Source organism: Pollachius pollachius, assembly GCF_949987615.1.
Source record: "Pollachius pollachius genome assembly, chromosome: 13".
NCBI classification, from domain to species: Eukaryota; Metazoa; Chordata; class Actinopteri; order Gadiformes; family Gadidae; genus Pollachius; species Pollachius pollachius.
The window spans coordinates 5,849,602-5,872,463 of record NC_136946.1 but is presented as its reverse complement, the minus strand read 5'-3'; the positions used below and the strand labels follow the sequence as shown (position 1 = coordinate 5,872,463).

Here is a 22,862-nt window from a genome sequence, read left to right as displayed (position 1 = left end):
GGCGGCGGCGGCGGCGGCGGCGGCGGTCTGGAGCGCGGCGGCGCAGTCAGCTCGTCCCCGGTGCGCGGAGACACCCTGCCCTGGAACCTGCCCAAGCACCACCGCATCAAGCGCTCCAAGTCGGCCTCCGGGGACGTCCTGGACGCCGCGGAGAGGGCCGTCTACCGCATCGCAGGTAGGGCCGTGTGTGGGGGTGATGGGGGGGTCAGGGCGGGGGGTACATGGGTTGGAGTGTGTTCCCCCCGGCGGGGGCCCAATGCGTGGACGAGGCTTGGCTCTCGGCTTGACGTTTGAACGGATTATTGGATTTCATTTTTGGAAGGAAGGAGCTGATTAGCTGTTGATTGATTAGTTTTGCTTCTTTTTTTAATGCTGCTCCTTGTGATATTTGGTCTGAAAGAAATGCCTAAAGTGGTCCAACGGGATAGTGGTTACAAAGCAGCGGCGTCAACCTTGCTTGCTTTGCAGATTCCGTTGCATCTGCCATTTCAATACAGAGGGCCATTCCCATCCGAGAGACCTCCGATTAATGTGCACGATTCCTCCTAGATATTGATTTGCTTTGACACTGCAGTGCTGTCCATCTGACTTTGTTGTCGCTACACCTGCAAAGGACAACAACAACAAAAGCAACAGCAATAAAGAGAACCGTAGTAGCGTGTGCTTGTCCGTCAGGTTCTAGTTCTCCGATGGTTCTTAAGTGTGAATGGACAGAGGGCCGAGAGAGCTGCACATAGATAAAGAGAGAGTGCAGTGTGCTTAGATAAGCACTTTATTGGAGTTCTGAATCAGGTTGTTGTGTCTTTAAGAGACGCCCGCAACCTTTTAGGACAGATAAGCAACTTGGCAACAGCCAAGAACACTATTTAACCTTGAACCATCCCCCTGCTTACTCTGTGATGGTCCAGTGTTGATGCTGTGGATCTCTGTAAATGTCCACTCTCATAGACGGGCTTTAAGCCCAGGGTCTGAGATCAGCTAGGCTTCTGTGTCTCCAGATCACTGGACGGCTGCAACATGAACCGGGCTGCGATCAATTAGACCTGCCAGTCTGTAGGGGGGGAACAGCTCAGACTCAGGGCCGCTGCAGACACGCTCACAGGTTATCAGCCTGCAGACAGATCGCTGGGTAGGGATGTCGATAACTGGCACCAAACACACACCTCATCACCAAGGAGCTGGGATTGTGTTCAATGTCGTGTCGTGTTTACGTTCACCTGTGTTTCGGCGGTGACTTGCGTTCAGGAATGGATCTAGCGGTGGTGAGGGTGTTTCACTCCCAGCAAAACGGTACTGGGTTCGATTCCCAGTGTCCTTGTTCGTGTGAATGACATGTATCTGAGTTCACTGTAAGTCGCTTTGAAAAAAAAAAAAGCATCTGAATCTAAATAACAAGAGTTGCCGTTCTCTGGTTCCCATCATTTGTACTCGGTCCCCCTTGGTTCAGAGGTCAAAGGTAGAAATTCCCTTACGCGACTGTTTTTACAGAAAGAAGAAGTAAAGAAACGGAAGCAAGTCCTCTCCTGTGGGAGAAAAACATGAACGGTCCCAAATATCCCCTCTCTTAATAATAAATCCACCTGCTTGCCCGCCTCCAGTCAAGGATCAAGGTTGACCCCCTGTCTTAAACACCTGGTGTTGGAAATCCTGAAGCTAAACCCAATAATCGAACAAACTGCCGTTTGCAGAGTCAGCTGAAACTCTCCTCCTGCTCTTGTTGTTTAACGTGTCAGTTATGTGTGAGAGACAATTTACCAGCTCCGGCAATGTATGGTATTTGAGTTGAGTGACCTTTGTAGAAAGGGAATAGGCTTTCAAAGGGTCTAGTTTTACTGTAGGTCATGGTGAGGGAATTCCCCTCCTTAGACACATCTGCACATCCAGCACTCATCCGTTATTGCTTTGTTGACACTTTGTTGACACCAGGGCCATGAAACCCTCTGGCTACACCTTTAGGCTACACCATTATGCTACGTCTTTAGGCTGCACCTTAACGGCTACACCTTTAGGCTACACCTTCAGGCTACACCATTATGCTACATCTTTAGGCTGCACCTTAACGGCTACACCTTTAGGCTACACCTTTAGGCTACACCTTCAGGCTACACCATTATGCTACGTCTTTAGGCTGCACCTTAACGGCTTCACCTTAACGGCTACACCTTCAGGCTACAGCCTCAGGCTACAACTTCAGGCTATTTCTTTAGGCTATGCCTGGGTCCGGTAGAGTTGTAGGCTTTCTGTTTTCACTGTTTAACTGACAGGTCATCAAGGAGCAGGTAGGGGTAAGACAGTGAATACAGAGACAGGTCATCAAGGAGCAGGTAGGGGTAAGACAGTGAATACAGAGACAGGTCATCAAGGAGCAGGTATGGGTAAGACAGTGAATACAGAGACAGGTCATCAAGGAGCAGGTTGGGGTTAGACAGTGAATACAGAGACAGGTCATCAAGGAGCAGGTAGGGGTAAGACAGTGAATACAGAGACAGGTCATCAAGGAGCAGGTATGGGTAAGACAGTGAATACAGAGACAGGTCATCAAGGAGCAGGTTGGGGTTAGACAGTGAATACAGAGACAGGTCATTAAGGAGCAGGTTGGGGTTAGACAGTGAATACAGAGACAGGTCATCAAGGAGCAGGTAGGGGTTAGACAGTGAATACAGAGACAGGTCATCAAGGAGCAGGTTGGGGTTAGACAGTGAATACAGAGACAGGTCATTAAGGAGCAGGTTGGGGTTAGACAGTGAATACATAGACAGGTCATCAAGGAGCAGGTAGGGGTTAGACAGTGAATACAGAGACAGGTCATCAAGGAGCAGGTTGGGGTTAGACAGTGAATACAGAGACAGGTCATCAAGGAGCAGGTTGGGGTTAGACAGTGAATACAGAGACAGGTCATCAAGGAGCAGGTAGGGGTTAGACAGTGAATACAGAGACAGGTCATCAAGGAGCAGGTTGGGGTTAGACATCCTGCTTAAATGATGCCTACAAGGCTGTGGACAGTGGGATGGAACACAAAACCTTTTTGAAAGGCCTAGTAACAACACTGTCCTGACGCCTACGGTGTATACTTTTTTTTTCTCAGCAAGCAATGTGTGTGAATGAATGAATGAATGAATGAATGAATGAATGTAACACGGACTGACCATAATGACCAGCCTGCTCCATGAAAGATTTCAGGGTTTTCCCTTTTTTTCTGAAATACTTCCTGTTAGTGTGTACTTTAGGTTTTGTGACGCAGAGCTGACTCATGCTGTTGCCTAGCAACGTTATGGTTCAGGGTTTGCCAACTGGTCGCCCTAGTGCGTGCCTCCGGCAAAACCTCAAGCAGAACTAAGCACCCTGCGGGCACTTTCTATACTGAGGGCTTGAGAAGATAAAGATTGAGAACGAATAATAATATGTGCCACTTCTTAGTGCTTGGCAACTGTACTGTTTGTTAGGCATTTCTGAGATGTTTCAAGTGTCTTGTGAGGGACCTAAGGAGTTCAGGAGGGTGTGAGTCAGTCTGTGCTGACCGGTGCAGGAGGAGGATGGGGCTGTGTAGTTTTACGCCTGGGCACTAGAGGGCAGCAGTCCAAGACAGAAGAGTGGGTTTCAATTCACTTGAAACTATCTATCTTCCTCCTCAGAGAGTCATAATTGCATTAATGGACCAAGAACTGAGAATGAATGATTATTTTGCAACTTTTTCCAACTTCTGTAAAAATGTTGGTGAAATAATAATGTAATGTAATGCAGTTCTATTTCCCTTTACTACTTGTAAACAGGTGTGAATTTCCTTAGTCCTTACACACCTGTGTGCATCAAGAAGCAAAACCATCCCTTTAAGTGTCCTACCCATTAGTGTTTTAACCTGGCCCCACGTGGAGGTCCAAGGTACATGAAGGGGCTCCCCCTTTGGTCCTCTGTCTGATCCCCCTCCTTTGTTCGGAGTGAGTGTAAGCCATGAAGTCAGAGTAATGACGGTGTTAGCATCAGCGCTAGGGGGCTTGTAGTCTCCCTTGTAGTCTCTCGCCCTTCTGAGGGCTAGCTGGCAACGCGCTAACTCATGGGGCCCCAGGGTGAACAGCGGAAGACAAAAGCGACAAGGCCCTTTGCTTCGGGATGAGCCAGGAGCCAGGATTTACTGCCCATAGCAATTAGAGGGAGAGAGAGAGAGATTCAGAGAGACTGACAGACTGAGAGAGAGAGAGAGAGAGAGAGAGAGAGAGAGAGAGAGCGAGAGAGAGAGAGAGAGAGAGAGAGACAGAGAGAGACAGAGAGAGACAGACAGAGAGACAGAGAGACAGCGAGACAGAGACAGACAGAGAGAGAGAGAACCACATTCTCTTTCAGGACAGGATAGCACTAGAAGAAAGCAGCAGATAATGAACACAAATTCAATTGTAACTCCCCCACCCAAACTCTGAGCTCCACTCATCAAACACCGGCTGAGTACAGGGGCTGGGGGGGGGTGGTTGTACACAATTCCTAAAGACGGCAGGTCAAATAAAATATTCTTTAACATAGTTTTGCATTCCGATGTATTTTATATAAATTACTTAATCAGGTTCCTCTGATGAAATCCTTCCCCGTTTTCCTTCCCTGATAGCTATGCCAACATGTACTCCCGTTGGCATTGGACTGGTCATCTGATTCGGACCGCAATCTTGTTGTTGTCATGGAGATTCATTCAGTCTTTTTACTTCCCTAGTGGGATTTATAGGAAGTGGGTTAAACAGGGGAGTGCATTATGATTAAGAGAATGCACACACACAAACACACCACACACACAGTTCAGCACAAACACACAGCGTGCTTTCCTATGCTACCTGCTGCCGGAAGACCAACAACATCAACGTTTTTTAAACATTCCCCCTGAAAACGTTTTTTTCTCTTTGCTGCTGCTGGTATTTATCCATTGTGAAAGAGTACTTTGGCTCCAAACTTCACAATCTTAAGCAGTCATTCACTTCAGGGAGAATTACATCATTTCTGACAACCCTGCATATCTCCTCTGGAGTTTGGGACAAATCTTTTGTTTCCTCCAAAACATCTAGTCAAAACGTCTCATAAAACCATTTACATTATTAAACATATCTGTTTTTAACAGGGCTGTTTTAGGTTGTATTTTACTGTTATGTAATTGTTCCAACACTAGTGTTTTTTCCTCCTTAGAAACCCTCAAAAGGTCCCCAGACAACAGCCTCTTTACTGGGCCCCGTTGAGCTCGCCATGTGACTCTGTTTTGGGGAGGAGTGGGTGTGTATGCCTGTGTGTCTGTGTGTGTGTGTGTCTCTGTGGTTGTGCATGTGTGTGTGCTGCTGTATTCTCTCTCATATCCCTATCTGTGAAATGGAACTATCTGTGCCTTTAAGCGGTGTGCGTGTTAGTGAGTGTGACCGCCTGTGTCCATGTGTGTATCGGTGTGTGTGTGTGTGTGTGTGTGTGTGTGTGTGTGCGTGCGTGCCTGCATGGGTATTTCTCAAGCACATGAGGGGAGTGGCGATGCTGGTGGTGGGTCCAGAATGAAATCTATTGCTTTAAGGGAGGGAGGGGTGGTGGTGGTGGGTGGGGGTACAGTAGGAGGGAGTGTGAGAGTTTCAGGGAGGCTGGTAGAGAGACAGAGACAGAGAGAGAGAGACAGATAGGGCAGACAGACAGCCGAGTTCAGTTGAGTCCAGAGCAGCCTGGGATTAAACAGCCTAGCAGCCGTCACACAGAGCTGAGAGAGCAGGAACACACACACTAGTTCTAAGGGGAGAAGACAGTGTTTTTAGGTGTGAGAGTGAGTGTGTGTGTGTGTGTGTGTGTAACCTGGAGCAGAGAGAGAGAGAGACAGCATGCTCGCCCAAGGCCAGAGACTGCCGGAGGAGCAGGACTATGTGCAGGCCTACGAGAACGTCAGGGAGAAGTATAAAGGTAAGGAGGCCATCTTACATCTGGTTGACATCATGGAGCAGGTTAACTCTGAATGGTAACTCTCACTCATACACACTCTCACAGACGCACACACACACACACACACACACACACACACACACACACACACACACACACACACACACACACACACACACACACACACACATACACAGCTGCTGTTCTCGGCAGAAAACAGACACACGTGGCTGGGAGGTGGGTGTGTGCCTGTGGCGGATATGCTTGTGTCTGTGTTTTTTGTGTGTGTGGGTTGGTGTGTGTGTGTGTGTGTGTGTGTGTTCTTGTGTGTGTGTGTGACAGAAAAGGAGAGGGATGAAGGTTAGGCAGGTGTGTATAACTGTGTGTGTGCATGTGTGTTTGTGGGGTGAGCCAGTGTTGGAAGTGTTGTAGAGATTGTAGGAATATCATTGATATAATCATTTATTCATATATCCATTGCTTTTAGAGAGAGAGAGAGAAAGAGGGGTGAAACAAACACCTTACTTCCAGCGGTCTAACTTGAACAATGATTCCTTAATCTATAGATTACAGGAGTTGTGCCTGATGAGTGATTGGTTTGGATTAATGAATCGGCCAATCAGAAACACAGGGTGTTCACCAGGTTGTTATCCGGTCTCCCACTCTTCACCTGAAGGCCTGCATAAAACAGAGGGGTTGATGGACTGGTGATGGTGTTAGGAGACGGGGCATCGGAGCAGATGTTGAAGGATCAAGTCCCCACAACACACCATAACCTGCTGCTGGCTAAATCCATATTGTTACACACCCTCCTGGGACACTCTTCTGGGGACTCTCTTGTGGAAGTGGACCTGGAAGGGATTGTCCACATAACGTAATACTTAAGTTATGTTCAGAGTTTCTGAACCCCAGAAACTCATAACATGTGACATAGTGTGAAAGTACCCAAGAAACTTCCACACCAAGAAACCTTTCTGTTCGTTTTTTTTAAATCTGTGCCCTTTGAACCCGTCTAGCCTGAGACCCTGAATAAACAAAGAAATGCAGCCATGCTATGTTTGTTTCAGATTACAAATAAAACTTTGCAGGATACAACTATTGGTCCACTTGATTCGATGTCCCTACATGTTTGAACGCCATTTAAAGCTAGGGTATGCTATTTGAAGAAATCAGCCAGAGTAAGCTAGTTTTCAAAGTATACTTTATAACATGTAGGGACATTATTGTCCCATAACATGTGGGGACCTTATTACATTACACGCTTCAGGGACACAATCAATACCTTTTGGGGACCTTATTACATTACACACTTCAGGGAAATAATCAATACCTTGTGGGGACCTTATTACATTACACACTTCAGGGACATAATCCACATGTTGTGGGGACCTTAGGACATAACACACATCAGGGACATTATCCACACATTGTGGGGACCATAGATAATTACATACTTCAGGGACATTATCCATACATAGCGTAGACCTTATGTGCCCCATGCCCACAGTAATGTGGGACCCCAGGCCTGGTAGAGTAGTTCCCATGCCGTGAGAGTCAACTGTTGCCAGCGTTCCTGCGGTGTCCCCTCCCTTTGGCACCGGTCCGCTTGTGCCTACTCTGTTTCTCACAGCTTCCTGTGGCCGCTTCTGACTTCCTGTTAGCTTCTTACGTCGTTAGTCATCGGTGCGAAGAACTGAAGCAAAGCCGTTAACTCTGTGTCATGAATCCCCACGATTGGATTATGGGTTTGTGTCAACTTTGACAGCAGGTGTATTTCCTCAGTGTCGATCGCGACTACAACTCAATGTTGTAATAGTAACCAGGGATGTATTTGCCTAGGGAGAGCGAGGGAGCTAAATATATGCCTTGTTGTTTAAATAGTTATCACTAATATATCCCTGGCGATCTCCTCAAGGCTATTCTGGATGGAGGGCTCGCTGTCAGGGCATCTGCATCATTGAAATGTCAGACAACCCAGTGTTCGCCGCTTTGTTGAAGCTTGAACCGTGTGTTTGCTTGAACTCAAACTCATGGTTTGTCGTGAGTCCGTTTGGGAATCAGCGTATCAAAGAGAAAATAAACGTCTGATAAAAGCGTCTGGATGGCGGTGTTATTTTTAGAGTTTTTTTTGATCTGCCTTTGAGGACTTTTTTTTACCAGAATTTTTTAACACACGTATACAGATACACGCACGCGAACAAAAAAAACACACACATGAATCTGGGTGATCAGTCAGTACAGTGCTACCGTATTATGACAGGACCAGGCCTCTCCCTGTGATGTTCTGATATAACACAGTGATGCGTCACAGCCCCAAACAAAGCTCTCTCTTCAGGGTCTGTTAATCATTCTCTCAATCCCCCTGGAGAAAAAATGCTTATCTCTGTTATTGAGTACTCAAGACCGAGATCACCAGGGCTGTCAAAACAAGGATTCTTAGCAGGCGGTAGTCCAATCTCACTGCACCTGTTAGCTTAGCTTGTCAGCACACCTGTTAGCTTAGCTTGTTAGCAGACCTGTTAGCTTGAAGTAGCTTAGCGACCCTCTCATTCTGAGGGAACACAGCAGCACCGTCTCACACCTAGTGATAACCGAACCCGTCCCCGGTGGCATCCCGGCCCTTTGGTATTTGTGTATGTGACGAGTGTTGTGTGTGAGTGTGTGTGTGAGTGTGTGGTCGTGTGTGTGCATGTGTGCATGTGTATCGGGTATAAATATTCAGCGCTAAGTTTGTCTTGTGGCTCATTCATCTGGGATGGGGGGTGCTGAGGCGTTGCGTTCACCGAGGACCCCCACCTTCATACACACACGCACACGGACGAGCACACACGCCCCTTCACCCCCCCCCCCGTCCCTCCACCTCATTTCCAGTACCCCCTCAGATCAGTTTTCCCTGCAACGCAAACTCAAACTCCAAAATAGCGTGCGCTAGGTATGCTACACGGCTGCTAGACACGCAAGAAGACACACACGCAAACCTGGTTAGACTGGTTGTACAGCAGTGAATATGGACCAGGGAACCAACCGTGGTGCAACCGTGCACCACGGTGTGCTGCTTCCTGCCAAACAGGAAGCTGTTAGCGTAAGGAACAGCCCAGGGCTCCGTGTGTGTGTACAGGAACTGGGTTCTGCTCTGGCCCGCAGATGAACAACGTAGAGTTTGAATTGGGCTCTTAGAACTGAGCCAGTTAGCAAGTTTGTTATACTTACCAAATATATTCTGCAGTATTGTTAAAGTATTATAAATGATGCACTATATCTATTTACAGTACTTCCAGGCTCTGGGATAACACTCAGAAAACTCCCTATTATAGATTCATGCAAGCAATGAGAGACTAAATCTTGTGACAGTTAAAACGTCAGCTAGAAGGCTTGTTACCAGGACTGCAGGGTACGGCTGTTATTATGGGCTGTATGAACGGAAGCACGCAAGATCAGAAATAAATCCCTTCTAATAGTTAGCGGAAAAAGCCTTCCAAATTAGCATGTGCAGGCTGACAGTGAGACGTCAATCACTGCCTGTGGAAAATCTAATTAAAGTCAGTACAATGGAGGCTAAATAACGTTGTGGACTTCTACATGACTGCTTTGTTAAAGGTCAAGGTTAGCTCTATTTTATCCACCATTGAATTCACACCGTTGAACATTCATTGAAAAAAGCAGAGGTAATTAAAGTACGTAGAAAGTTTCTAGAAATGACTTAAGCCCTTATCAATTTGTGTCTATTTGGGGGGGAAGGATGGGCTTTTGGTTAGATTGACTGATTCCCAGCTGAAATGTTACTGGTTCAAACCCCAACATCTGCAGGCAAAACTGAGCTCACCCTTGAGCAAGATGCCCTAACCCCTAACTGCTCCTTTAGATAAAAGTATATTCTAAATTACAAAATCCTAAGAACATAAATAGATTAAAGCCTTTTTGTTTTTGTGTGGAGAAAACAAAATTAATAATATAAAGCAAATAGGGCATAAGTCATTATTCCATCATTGCCTCATGCAGTTCACAGGCCCACCGTTATGATCTATGCTCACACCTAGACATCATCCCACAGGTTATGTCGGGCCAAGGGGATCGCCTTTGTAGGTGTTGCCTGATTTGGCACACTGTCCAGAGGCTGGGGAAAAAATGATAACCCCTGGTTATTAATGGGGCCTTCTCGCATGACTGATACCTCACGCGGTCCTGCGAAGATGGTGTAAAAGGTTGTTGGAAGCAGTTTTCGACACACACCATTGAAAGACATGAAAGACGATTAAACGATAATATGGATGTTTCGCTCAGCCCTGTTTGTGTCAGCATATATTTTCTGAAATGTTTACTTTCTTCCAAAAAAAGGGTTCTAACGTCGAAGAAGAGGTGTGTCGGTCGGTCTGTTTGGAATGGATAAGTCATGTTTAATACCCAGTCCCCAGATGCATACTGCAGTTGTGCCAGGGAGAGTAATATCCCAGAATAGCTCCAGCCCGTCATAGACATTAATAATGGAGGTAATGAATGGCCCCACATTCTCTTCACTCGGTCACATGTGTGTTTTCGTACCATAACACATGCTGAGATGCAATTCCTGCTCCTGGTTTAAGTCGTAAATCCCCTCTTTATTGAACCGCCAAGGGTATGAATTAATTTGAATAACATCCCACTAAACATGGCATAACTTTAGTAATTAACTGAAATGTGCTGTGCAGTAGTGAGGTTTATGTGTGTACGTAAGATTAATATAGTTCTAAATGCTAATTCCGCCCCTAGCTCATAGTGTCAGATTGCCAATCAAACTCTCCTGCCCTGGGGGTAGGAGGGGGTGGAAAGAGGTCGAGTTGAGGATGAGATCAATCACTTGGCGAGCCTCTGTTAGTTAAAGGAGATCAATGTATTTACATTCCCACCATGTCTTCAAATACCCAGCGTGTGTGTGAGAATCCCCTCCATCTGGTTGTATATACTGCAGTGACTGGCTACTGTGTGTGTATGTGTGTGTGTGTGTGTGTGTGTGTGTGTGTGTGTGTGTGTGTGTGTGTGTGTGTGTGTGTGTGTGTGTGTGTGTGTGTGTGTGTGTGTGTGTGTGTGTGTGTGTCTGTGTACGTGCGTGAACGTTTTTGCACGTGTCTGTCTGTGTACTTGTGCGTACGTGTGTGTGTGTCTGTGTGTTTGTGTGTGTGGTGGGTGTATGGGGAAGGCCTGCATGGGTGATGTCATCCACCGCTGTGTGTGGACGGAGATTATGGTTGCCGGGATACGCTCGGAGACAAACTGTCACTTTATCCTGACTGCACACTACCAGTCTGAGGATATTGAACGATAGGCTGAAATGGTTGCTTAAAAGAACATTTTACATTTCCTGAGAAATGTTAGTCAGGAAACCTTCCTTTCAAACACTTTTTTAAATTTTCCGTGGATTTAGTAGTCCTACAGTGTTTCACATACAATAGGCTCCGCCCAAATTCAGTCACATCAGTCAGTTGACACACAAAAATATCTAATTTGATAGATAGATTATTATTGTCTCTTGCTGTCCTTTACTTTCTCCTGTGACACACACGCGGTCACAGATAAACTACCTTTTGTCTCTCTGTTACCTTAGCTCAACGTGAAGGTATTTTTGTATTGATCTGTATCGTGTATTTATTTTGCGTGTACTGCACTGACCTGTATCTCAGGCACCAGGAGGGCCACCCCAGGGCTCCTGGTATGTGGAACAATGGCGCTAACACCCGGGTGCTGGGAACACAAAGCCGGACTCATTCCTGGGCTTTCAGTAGGGAGGCAGCTGGCACAGGGTGGGCATTACCGCTGGGTTGTTCAGGGAGATGGAGATACTCAGCCTGGTTCACCAAAATAAAAGCCCCCCCCCACCCATCGCCTCTACTCCACTGGTGTTTCATGAGTGGAGTCTCCAGAGCTCAGAGTCTCGGTGGTGGAGTTATAATTTAATTGGTGTCCATATTCTGCTACATTATTCTTGTGCTATCCTGTCCTGAGAGAGACTGAGGTGCACTACCTCTCTCCTTCTCTGTTTCTCTCTGTCTCTTTCGCTGTCTCCTGTCTCTCACTGTTGCTCTCTCTCTCTCTCTCTCTCTCTCTCTCTCTCTCTCTCTCTCTCTCTCTCTCTCTCTCTCTCTCTCTCTCTCTATCTCCCTCTCTCCCTCTCTCCCTCTCTCCCTCTCACTCTCTCTCTCTCTCTCTCTCTCGTGCAATTCAGTCATGTGTTTATTTGGTTCACTTTTCACGGTTCACTCTTCTACATAATAAATTAATTATTAATGCGGCCCGTTCGTTTATGGATCAATGGAGGGTGATGAAACCGGGTCTGGTGGAGCAGAATACCTCCCGGGTCTCAGGTATCAGGGGTGTACTGCACTGTATTTACACCCGGCCCTAGCTCCACTCTGATCCTATAATGCCTGGTGTACCCAGCATGGCATCCCCGGCTCTCCCCGACCGGCCCTGAACCAGCGGCCCAGCTCCCTACCTGCGTCCTCTCATGTCAGGAATTCGCTTGGGTTTGACCCAGAGCCAAGAACCCCCCCCGCTCCCCCATGGGATCAGAGATGGACCGGCCCGTATCACTGTTTAAATAGCCTCCTCTCACCGTCGGGAAGGGTCTAGTTCCAAGCGATAGGGGGAGTGTCAGGCCTTCAGGTCTTCCAGGAAATGTTTTGTGTTGTGTTGGTTTGTGTGTGGTGCTCAATCACTTGAGTCGCACAATGACCTCATTCGCCATTAGCCATTGGTCTGTCGCTAACTTAGCTGCTAAATTATGCAATGACATGTTTTTCTCTCGTTAGTCCTCTGTGTGTTTTGCTGACCTTCTGCCAATAATCAATATCTGTTGATTTGTTGATCGGACTGTGTTCTGCGACGGCCGTGGTCGTCCGTGTTTGGCCTTTGAGCGAACCCCGTCCTCCATACGATCCGGCAGCAGAGATAACGTTTCAGGTGGGGCTCCAGGAGCAGCTGGTGGGCTGTGTTTATTTCCTGTCATAACCCACAGGGGGGGGGGGGCCCTACTTACATACCGTAACCCCCCCCTCCTAATCATCTCCCCCGGAGAGCTGAGTCAGCACCCTCTCTTGGGTTCCTACCAGCTGGGGCCCTCGCCTCCAGTCATCCAGAACCCTGGTTCTCAACCCGTTGGCCGGGGGCCACAAGAGGGCACTGAATGTAGGCTGAGGAAGCAACCTGATTTTCTCGTGTTAATAAGCCTAGCAAGATTTATTGTTTGGATCGTCGCTGAGCAATGAGGAGGTTCTGTAAATATTCACTGCTTTCTTCTACAACCACATGATGTGCAATTCAAGTCATTCAGGAAGCATTGTTATCCAAACAGACTTGTCAAGGGAAACGTGTCGACAGGCAGCAGGTGGAGGCCTGGTAGACGCATGTAGAGAAGAAAGGCCTTTCTCCCGTTTGACCAGAGGAGCAGGATGGGACGGGATGCTGTGGTGGAGCCGGCGTTCTCCAGACAGGTCAGGGGTTTCTTGGCACAGCAGCCGGCAAGCAGTAGCACTAAGCGCTGGAACAAAGGATTTAGCATCCGCATTATCAGCAGCTAATGCAGGCACATCCTGCATCCAGACGCTCTACTGACAATCATCACGTTAAGCAGCCTGAGGTCAATGGGTTGATTTCAACAGAATTTCAATCACTATGGAACACAGTGATCCATATTAACTATTGGGAATGTCAGACATGTGATCAAAGAGGCAGCTGTGGTGAGGACATCTCGAGGGGGTAGGCTGGGGGACTGGACCCCAACTACTACTCTGTCCTGTGAGGACCCCCCCAGGGCCCGATGTCCCTCTGAGTCGTCTGCGGCCCCTGAGCGTCTACTATTGATTGAGTCCTCAAGAGGCGTGTGTGTGTCCACGCCCTGATGGGCGTGTGAAGGGTTAATCTACCAGTGCTAGTAGTCAACACCTCGCCCTCCCCCTCCTCCCATCCTTCCTTCCTCACTCGCTGCCCTCCCTCCATCCTCCCTCCCTCCTCCCTCCTACCTACCCCCTCCCTACCTCCTCCCTCCCTCCCTCCCTCCTCCCTCCTACCTACCCCCTCCCTCCCTCCCTCCCTCCCTCCCTCCTCCCTCCTCCCTCCTACCTACCCCCTCCCTCCCTCCCTCCCTCCCTCCTCCCTCCCTCCTACCTCCTCCCTCCCTCCCTCCCTCCCTCCCTCCCTCCTCCCTCCCTCCCCCCCTCCCTCCCTCCTCCCTCCCTCCTACCTCCTCCCTCCCTCCCTCCCTCCCTCCCTCCTACCTACCCCCTCCCTCCCTCCCTCCCTCCTCCCTCCCTCCCTCCCTCCCTCCCCTCTCCCTCCCTCCCCTCTCCCCCCTCTCTCTTTTCTTTCTGCTGTTCTGCTGCAGTAGCTCGAAACGGGATCCTTTATCGATCTACCTATTGATCACCATACAGACGTATTACCCCTCACCCCCCCTCCCCAGCCCAGGGGGATAGTTTCCCAGCTTCTGTCAAGAACTGCAGTTCACACACAAGCACGCAAACATACACACCAACACACTTGTGCGCACACACACACACACCCACACACACGGAGAGAAAGACACACATGCAGGCATTGGTGCACGTGCAAACCATCACACACAGAAAGATGCCCTAGCTCCCCCAGAGCTATAAATGGGACGAGGCGGCTTTGCCAAGGCTCAGAGAGGAGTCAGAGGAGAGCATTTCAGATCAGAGTTTCTCACACACAATCACCACCACCACCACCACGCTGTGACTCACTGGCTGGCCGTTTGGACAGGAACTGGAACGGGGGGTGAGCGAAGGATGGGTGTGGGAAAGTGGGTGGAGCCCTGAGACAGACTGTTGAATTCAGCAGGACTCTGTGAGGGACCAGCTGAGGTCATGGGTCTCGTAGTGGGGGCGAGCTGGTGAAACATGTCCCCGAAGAGGAAAGTTACGTTATGCTATCTTTTTGCTTTATATATCCCTTGTCTTATCGTTCGCGCCTTCTTGTTACATTTCTTCTCTTGTTTTTTTAAGATAAAAATTAATATACACGGTCGAGGTTTCATCCAAAGAGTGCGTATGTTTTTAGCATGTGAGCCCAGTGGAACTTTTAGAGGTTCTGCCATATGTCTCGAGCCAAGTAATCTATACAGGGAGCTGAATTATGACCAGTTCTATGAACTAGGTACTTATTAGCCTGGGAAATGGTCCATGTTTTGGATCACCACACAGCAATCATGTCTGTCGTAATCTGAGGCGTTTACTGGCTTTGTAAGTGATGTTGAGGTAGCAGTTATTGGGTGAAGTTTAGTGAAATGCTCACCGCCTGGCAAAGAGATCCACTTCCATGCATCTTCAGAACCATATTTTGTGTGTAACTTAACTGTCCACCAAGTACAGACGTCAAAAAAGAGAAGTCCAAGGGAAATAGTGTTTCAGTCAACATATTTGCTCCTTTTCTATCTATCTATCTATCTATCTATCTATCTGTCTATCTATCTATCTATTTATCTATCTATCTATCTATCTATCTATCTATCGATTTATCAGTCCTCTCTCTCTGTCTGTGTGTCTGTCTGTCTCTGTCTTTCTGTTTGTCTATCTGTCGTCGGTTGATCTGTATTTCTGTCCATTGATAATATTTTCATACCTATAGCCTTTTTTATATATATAATTATATTTTCAGAAATACAAAACATCTGCATCTGTCTTTCTCTTTCGCACGCACGCACGCACGCACGCATGCACACAAGCACACACAGAAGCTTGCACGCACGCACTCACACACAAATGCACACACAGCTTGCCCAGTTCCACAGAGCGATGGTCCGTACTGCTGAGTCAAATGCAGTCGGTCCTCGTCTGCCATCTTTAATAACGCGAGGGCTCAGCGCTCGCGGTCTCAGTATCGTTAGCGCGTCTTGCGTGTCAACTGACACCTGAACACCTTCTTATCCCGTCACATGAATCCTGCTCATGAGTCATCTAAGTCCTGGCTGCCCGGGCTACACAGCCCACTGCAGTACTCTGTGAACATTTGAGCAGTCCCCCCACGGCTGGATCAGAGGGGAATAAGCTCCTTTCTGCTGAGTCACAGAGTGCAAAAGAAAATAGACTATTCCGTTGTTTTCTTTTACAGAGAAAGATGGACTGCTCTCAGAGAGGAGCTGGAGGAGTGACAGAACACACTGGCTCAAATGTCTATAGGCGTGCCTTTATTGATCTTGGTTGGAATCTGTGTTTTTATTTACTTGAGAAGACTATAATTGAACAGGTTCACTGTCAGCAGCAGAGCAGTTCAAGAGGAGGGGTGATTGCGTGGTACCATAAACTATGATCGTTTGACAGCTGGATTCTCTTGTGCTTCAGTTGACCTGTTTTCCTCATCAGACGTCAGACATCAGACCGGGCACATTTAATTTATCGCTCACCCCGATAATTAAACCATCCTGAGCTTAATTCTCCCAATTATTTAAGAAATGCTTTGGGAAAAAGGCCAAACACCAACCTCATGGTTTCACCTTGGCTTGCAGAAGTAGAGGGTGCACATACTTCTCCCCGAGCACTCCCTAATGAATCAATACCAGAATAAAAACAGAATCAGATCTGTCATCGTGACTCTGCAGCGTCTGCATTGGTTGATGGGATAGCGACCGGCGCGCCGCTGAGATAGGGCTTGCCCCCGATTGGCCGAGACAGCTCCCTGTGAAAACCCATGAGGATGAGACGGGACAGGAGGGGTTGTGTGGGGAGGGGGGAGGGGGGGTGGGGGGGCTGAAGGGGGGATGGGGGGATGGGGGGGTGAGTCAAGGGGAGTGAAAGGAAGGAAGGAGGGAGGGTGCACTGCCTTTGCTTTACAGCGAGCGAGGGAGATTGTGTGTGAAAGGAGAGAGAGAGAGAGAGGGAAAACACACACACACACACACACAAAGTGACTGGCTTCTGTTGCGGCATCAGAGGCAGAGCAAGGCAGCAGCAGGAGCAGGAGAAGTGTGAGAGAGAGAGAGAGCAGATCGCAGCAGACCCTAGCAGCCTACCAGCGGGACAGTGAGGAGAGGTTCTAATAGCAAGCCGGCACTGAGACTGACACTAGCTCACGTTAGCGGAGAGGAGCATGGACGGCTCGCGCTCTATACAGCATGAGATCACATCTCTCAAAGGTACCTCTCCGCTGCCTCCTCCTTCCCCCTCCTCCTCCTCCTCCTCTCTCCTCTCACTTTCTTCGGCTGCTCTCTCCTCCTCCTCTGTCATCCCACTATCAGTCCCCGTCCTGTCTCTCTCTTCGCCTCTCTCCTCTGTCATCTCACTTCCTTTCCTCTCCTCCTCTCTCATCTCCCTTCCTTTCCTCTCCTCCTCTCGCCTCTCTTCTCCTCTTCCTTTTAGTTGTATCTCCGCTGTTTCCAAATGCTGTTGTCATCTTGTATCTGTTTACCACTGTTTTTACCCACAATGCTTTGCCACCAGAGGCGCACCTTGTGTTGCAAACGTGTTGTTCAAGTTTAGCGCTAAACAACAATGGTGCTTTAAATACAAAGTCGTTCTGATCCTCTTTCCCTCTCTCTCCCTCCCTCTCTCTACCTCTCTCTGGGTTTTTTGTCACGCATTAAAGCTCCCGCAATCCTTTTGTTGTCTTTTGTTTCCGAGCGTGACGGCAAGCATTTGTCCAGGAGTCAGTGGACCGGGTTTGGAGGTCGCAAATATGTTCTGATGTCATGTCGACAAGCATGTTTTTTTATGCATGTGTGTTTGTTTGTGTGACTGTGTGTGTATGTGCGCGGCTTCGGCTGCGTGTGGAAGCTGCTGCTGCTTATGCTGCATGCGGCAGGGAGGGAGTGCGTCTGCGCTGCGATCTGCAGAGAGAGAGGCTGCAGCATCGCCGCGGTAACGGGATGGGGATGGGATTCGGCCAGGCGCATAGCCCAGCCCTCTGGACCGGAGATGGAGGCGTAACCGGGGCCAACCGCAGCTGTGATGATGTGTTCAATATGCACTTTGACTGTTTGAGTCGACGTTCCCTGACACTTTCTATTTTTGCTCCTAATGCGGTTGGAACCTTGGACGTGATTAATGTCATGTCACTACTTCAATTTAAAACTAAAAATAAGTGGTGATTGATGAGATGGGTCACAGTGTGACTGGTCTTGACTAGCCTCAAATTAACTCAAACATCTTTCATGTACTTGCGTGCTACTCTGTAAGCTCCATAAAGTAACGTAAGGTAGAAAACATAACATAAACAATAAGCAAAACAGTTTTTTTTACTTCCCTTGTCAACAGCTTGTACCATGTTGCTCTCTGTTTATTGGACAGTTGAAACAAGTCTTAACCAACTAGTCTCTCATTTGAATGTATTCAAACTCCCCCTCATGCTGTCCCCGTTAAAAGCTCAAGACCAACTCCCCAGCCTCATTCCCCGCAGCGATAACGTTTAATCACCTCATTCAATTTCCACCGGTGCTCATTCTGTCGGCATGGCGACGACATCAGCCTCCATCTCATCGTCAACGCGCCACAATCAATGTGTCTTCCTGTGATGACTATTTACATCTCTTCTAAGTGGTATTTATAAAGATCGAAACCCACTATTTTCACAGCTGCCTGCCGCTTGGGGCTAGTCTGGAGAACAAGCTGGCACGCCCTTTTTAGTAACTTCCCTTTTATAAAGTGCCCTCCCGTGTGTGTGTGGTTGTGTGTGTGTGTGTGTGGGGGGGGGGGGGGGGGGGGGGTGTGGGTGTCCTTGTGTGTGTGTCTGTCTGTGTGTGTGTGTGTGTGTCCATGTTTGTGTGTGTGTGTGTGTGTGTGTGTGTGTGAGTGTGTGTGTGTGTGTTTGTGTGTGCGCATGTCCATATGTGTGTGAGTTTGCCTGAGGTCCCCAGCTCTCATGGCAAGGATGTTGTGTTCGGACGCTGGTCTTGGAGGCTGTCCCTGGCTGTGAATGGACTGGGGAGGGGGGCAGGGGGGGGGGCATTTTATAGGGTGTTTACAGGGAGCCTGAAGAATGGGCTGAGAGTGTTGTCATGGGCTCGGGACAAAGACCCCCTCGCTCCGCTGAGCCCAGCCAATGGAATCACTCTATGTCTTCGGACCCCTGGCCCCTAGGGACCCGCCCCCTTCATCTGCAGGCGGGGCCCCCACGTCCAGCCTCTTATTCTCCCATCCTTCTCCATCGCCAGGCGTCTCGTAACGCACTCCCAACACAACAAACCCTCTGCATTGTGTTCTCTGTTTACTTTCTAGGCGGCACCACTCTCTGTGTGAAAAGCATGATTTTTAGACCTATTTTTCCTGGCGTTTATTCCCTTGTGGTGGGGAGAGAGCCTGGAGCGTGGGTTGCAGAGGGGAGAGAGTGACCCGTGGGTACCTGATAGTAGACTTCTAACGGTTGTTGTTGACGATCAGTCGGGCTGATCTACGGTTGTGTTGTCATGGTTGAGTGTGTTTCAGGTATGCAGTGCGTCTGATGGCATTCCTCTCTGTTTTTCCACCTCTGAGATGTTGTTGTCAGGCTCTTGGCCCAGATCTGTTGGACTCGTAGGGAGCTTCTGAATACCTTAGAACCGAGACAGACAGGTCAGCTTAATCATTTTAAAAGGTAAAATATGTATTATATTCTTTCTCTCTTGCTGTCTTTCTTGGATATTAAGCCCTTGTTTCTTTCTTTCCTTCTTTATTTTCCATATTTGTTTCCATATTAATCACCACTCACACTCTCACACACACACACACACACACACACACACACACACACACACACACGCACACACACACACCATATGTGCTTGAAAACCCCTACTTCTGCCTTTCTTTCCATCCGTCTCCCTTTCCGTCCTTGAATCACATCAAAACAAACCCTCCAAATCCTGAGAATAAAATGTCTCTTGTTGATGTCGGTGGTCTTTGAGTCCTGAGCTACATCAGGGCAGTATTATTATTCAACAGAGACATCTCCCAACGGGCCCGTAAACACGCCTCTGTTGTTAGAGAAGCTCCTGGAACATTCTGCTTCGTTCCCGAAACCACAACAGAACCTTTAACAGACATAGCGATGGACAGCCTCCCTGACCCCGACCCAGACCTCCTGAACATCAAAAGTCAAAGTCAGCTTTATTGTCAATTCCAAAATATGTACAAGACAAATAGAGGGATCAAAATGATGTTTATCACTGACCTACGGTGCAATAAGTAGAAAAGGATAAAATTAGGTAAAATAAAATAAATAATCTTTACGATAAATAAATTCTAAATAGTGCAAAATAATTCTGAACCTACGGGGTAAGGTTGGGTCCAAACTGGCACATAGGTTTGAGATTCAAGGGCAACAACTGTGAGGGTAGTTTGTGTGTACGCTGTGAGGGAGGGAGTCACTCTGTGAGAGTAACGGTTCTGGTTGAAGGAACCGCTGCCTCTGCATGGAACCTAGGGGAGGAGAAAGCGCATGTTTTGAGGTTGTTCAATTTTTTATCAAATTCCTCCCCTCTGTTCTGCTCTCTCTTTACAGCGGTCCAATGTGTCCTTGAAGAGGGTGGTTTTGTGGGGTCAGAGTGGGGGGGGGTCCTAGCCTGGGTATACCCAGGCTGCCTTGCGCGCGGTTTCATTTCGCGCTGCTGGGCAGCCTGGATTCCATGGATCCGATTTTCGCCTGAGATAGGGAGCCAATCAAAGAACGGGGAGGGACGGCAAGACGTTGACGACGTCTACTCGACACACCCATCGTCTTCTTCCTCATCGAATTTCTGTTGCTCTACATAGGTCACCTGGTATAGCTGATGCGATTAGCTATGAGCTACGTACAAACTCATATGATGGACATACGTAGCGCGCAATAAACGGCTCTGGGCGATCATAAACCACGCCTCAAATATGAGAAAATGAATGTGTGGTTTCCAGACCTCTTCTCAATGTAGATTGAGGTGAGGTCTGGCGTTAGCCGGGCTAGGGGGGCTCCTGACCCTGGTTGGGCTCCTGAACAGTGAGGTAGTGACCACACCCTGATGATAACCTGGGACGGACTGGATCCTCCTAGGCACCCGGGCATAGTTCCCTGATTCGTTTCCTCATTTATTTATTGATTGGTTTATTTCAGGGACATTGCACACTAATCAACAGTCAAACTGTAAGCGAGCCAGAGTTAGCCTGAGAGGCTCGCTTACATCCGTTGTCCCCTGCCAGATATTCAAAAGGCAACCTAAAATTACAGATTACATTCTAGAGGGTCTACGTCAGACTGTCCAGAACTATTAGGATAACAAGTCTGGTAGTAGTAGTAGTCGTAGAATTAGAATTTTTGAAAATGACTGAGATACATAATGCATGATATCATGTCATAATTGATGCGTTGTTCTCCCTTGTTGCCCCTTCCTGTGCAAACAGACGATACAGCACATTTACTCTCTCCCCAATGCGCTCTGTGTGTGTGTGTGTGTGTGTGTGTGTGTGTGTGTGTGTGTGTGTGTGTGTGTGTGTGTGTGTGTGTGTGTGTGTGTGTGTGCGTGTGTGTGTGTGTGCGTGTGTGTGTGTGTGTGCATGTGTGTGTACGCGTGCATGTGTGTGTGCTAGTAGGCGCGCGCGTCTGTGTGCAAGCAATCATCTTTTTTTTAAATGCTCTTTAATGCATGCAAACCTACTCAAATTAAATCTTAAATGAAAAGCTTTAAGACGAGCACTTAATCAACTTCACTAACTACCACTGCAGTATAATTCAACAACGTTTCAATTATACCCTGCAGATGCCATGTTTGCAGTGGGACTGTGGGTGTGTGTGTGGGGGATGGCTGATTAAGCAGCCTCATCTGGCCTGTAGTCTGATTGGACTCTGGGGCTGGGTGGGGCTGGACACCTGTTACACGCTGATTGAACAGGTTAAACCAGCCATCTCCACACACTCTCCCAGGGGATATTTTTAAACATGAACATTCATATTTAACACCCTCCCCCTCAGGTTTAACAGTTGGATTTCGGTGCCTCCCTTGCAATGCATTGACTCATCGCCAGAGTAGTCATGTTAATTACTACTACATATGACAATGCTGCCTTGGTAGCAAAGAGCTAGTGGGCGTTCAGGTGCTTTGAAGACTTAATCTTTGCTGGATGAAGTCACATCTTTAAGATTCCTCTCCCCTCTCCCTGCCCTTCCGTGAAAAGCCATGACCGTAGTGTCAAACTGTCGTGAACGTTTCTGCGGTTAATACCGACCACTAGTGGTGGGTCTAACTCCTCCACAAAACGTTTTATTGATGGTTTAAGAGATTGTGCTTTTTAAATTGGCTTTTGGTTCCTGTGTGTTGAGTCATCGTGCGTGTGTCTGTGTGTGTGGTGTCTGTGTGAGTCTGTCTGCCTGTTGCTTTCCGTCTCCCACCCGGGGCCGAATCAGAATAACTTAAGCAGCGAGAATAACCCTCTCTTGTTTGAGTGTATAACTCAGTCTGGAGGGCGTCTGGTCCCCATTAGCTCGCCGTCAGTAGAAATCAGTGTAATCGCATTAAGTTTGTCAGCCGGGCCGCGGCCCCACTCTCCTGACGGCTCCTGGTCACAGAGCAGAGCTGTGGACCCCCAGCCTTACTGATCTCATTACATAATCAAATTCAAGCCCCCTGGATCCTGACGTTCACAAGTGTAACGCAACACATCCGCTAGTGTTTTCTCCTAGATGTGGTGTACTTCTGCTCTATACGCTGTGTTTTGTCTGGGGCAGACAGGATGGGTTCAAGTGGAAACAGGCTTCTCCAATACTTTGAGAGAGTGTAGTTGAGGGACTGAGTTTTGAGCGGAGCTTTTTTTTAAATGACAATAGGGGTCGCTGTTTATACAGCTACCGACCCCCTCAGATTAATTGCCTTGGGCCAAACTTTCTTTTGCCAACAAAGAGGTTAGGCTTTATGAGAACTCAGACTGAAAGGTTGGAAAGAAACAGCCCTTTTCCAATGACTTTGCCATTTTGAAAAGCTTTTATATTTTTTTTATTGGTTTGTGGGGTCGGCTTAGCTCAGGAGGTAGAGTAGTTGACTCGTAACCGAAAGGTTG

General features: G+C 48.1%; 2 protein-coding genes across 3 annotated transcripts in view; both read left to right on the top strand.

The window, feature by feature from the left end:
* Positions 1–959, top strand: part of LOC307084848 (uncharacterized protein) — a gene marked incomplete at its 3' end in the record, with an annotated part of 10,113 nt that extends 9,154 nt beyond the window's left edge. The window contains exons 4-5 of the mRNA XM_079749351.1: positions 97–175; positions 949–959. Of these exons, the coding sequence (XP_079605477.1) occupies positions 97–175; positions 949–959 (90 nt within the window). The remainder of the gene's footprint in view (positions 1–96; positions 176–948) is intronic.
* Positions 960–5,737: 4,778 nt separating this feature from the next.
* The window catches only part of pleca (plectin a), a 92,481-nt gene continuing 75,356 nt past the window's right edge, over positions 5,738–22,862 (top strand). Inside the window, exon 1 of one of the 2 annotated variants that reach the window (XM_079749059.1) lies at positions 5,738–5,904. In XM_079749059.1, coding sequence (XP_079605185.1) covers positions 5,826–5,904 — 79 coding nt within the window. In that variant the 5' untranslated portion in view covers positions 5,738–5,825. Of the gene's footprint in view, positions 5,905–16,913; positions 17,003–22,862 lie in introns of those variants that run through there. The other variant, XM_079749060.1, reaches the window with a different exon arrangement.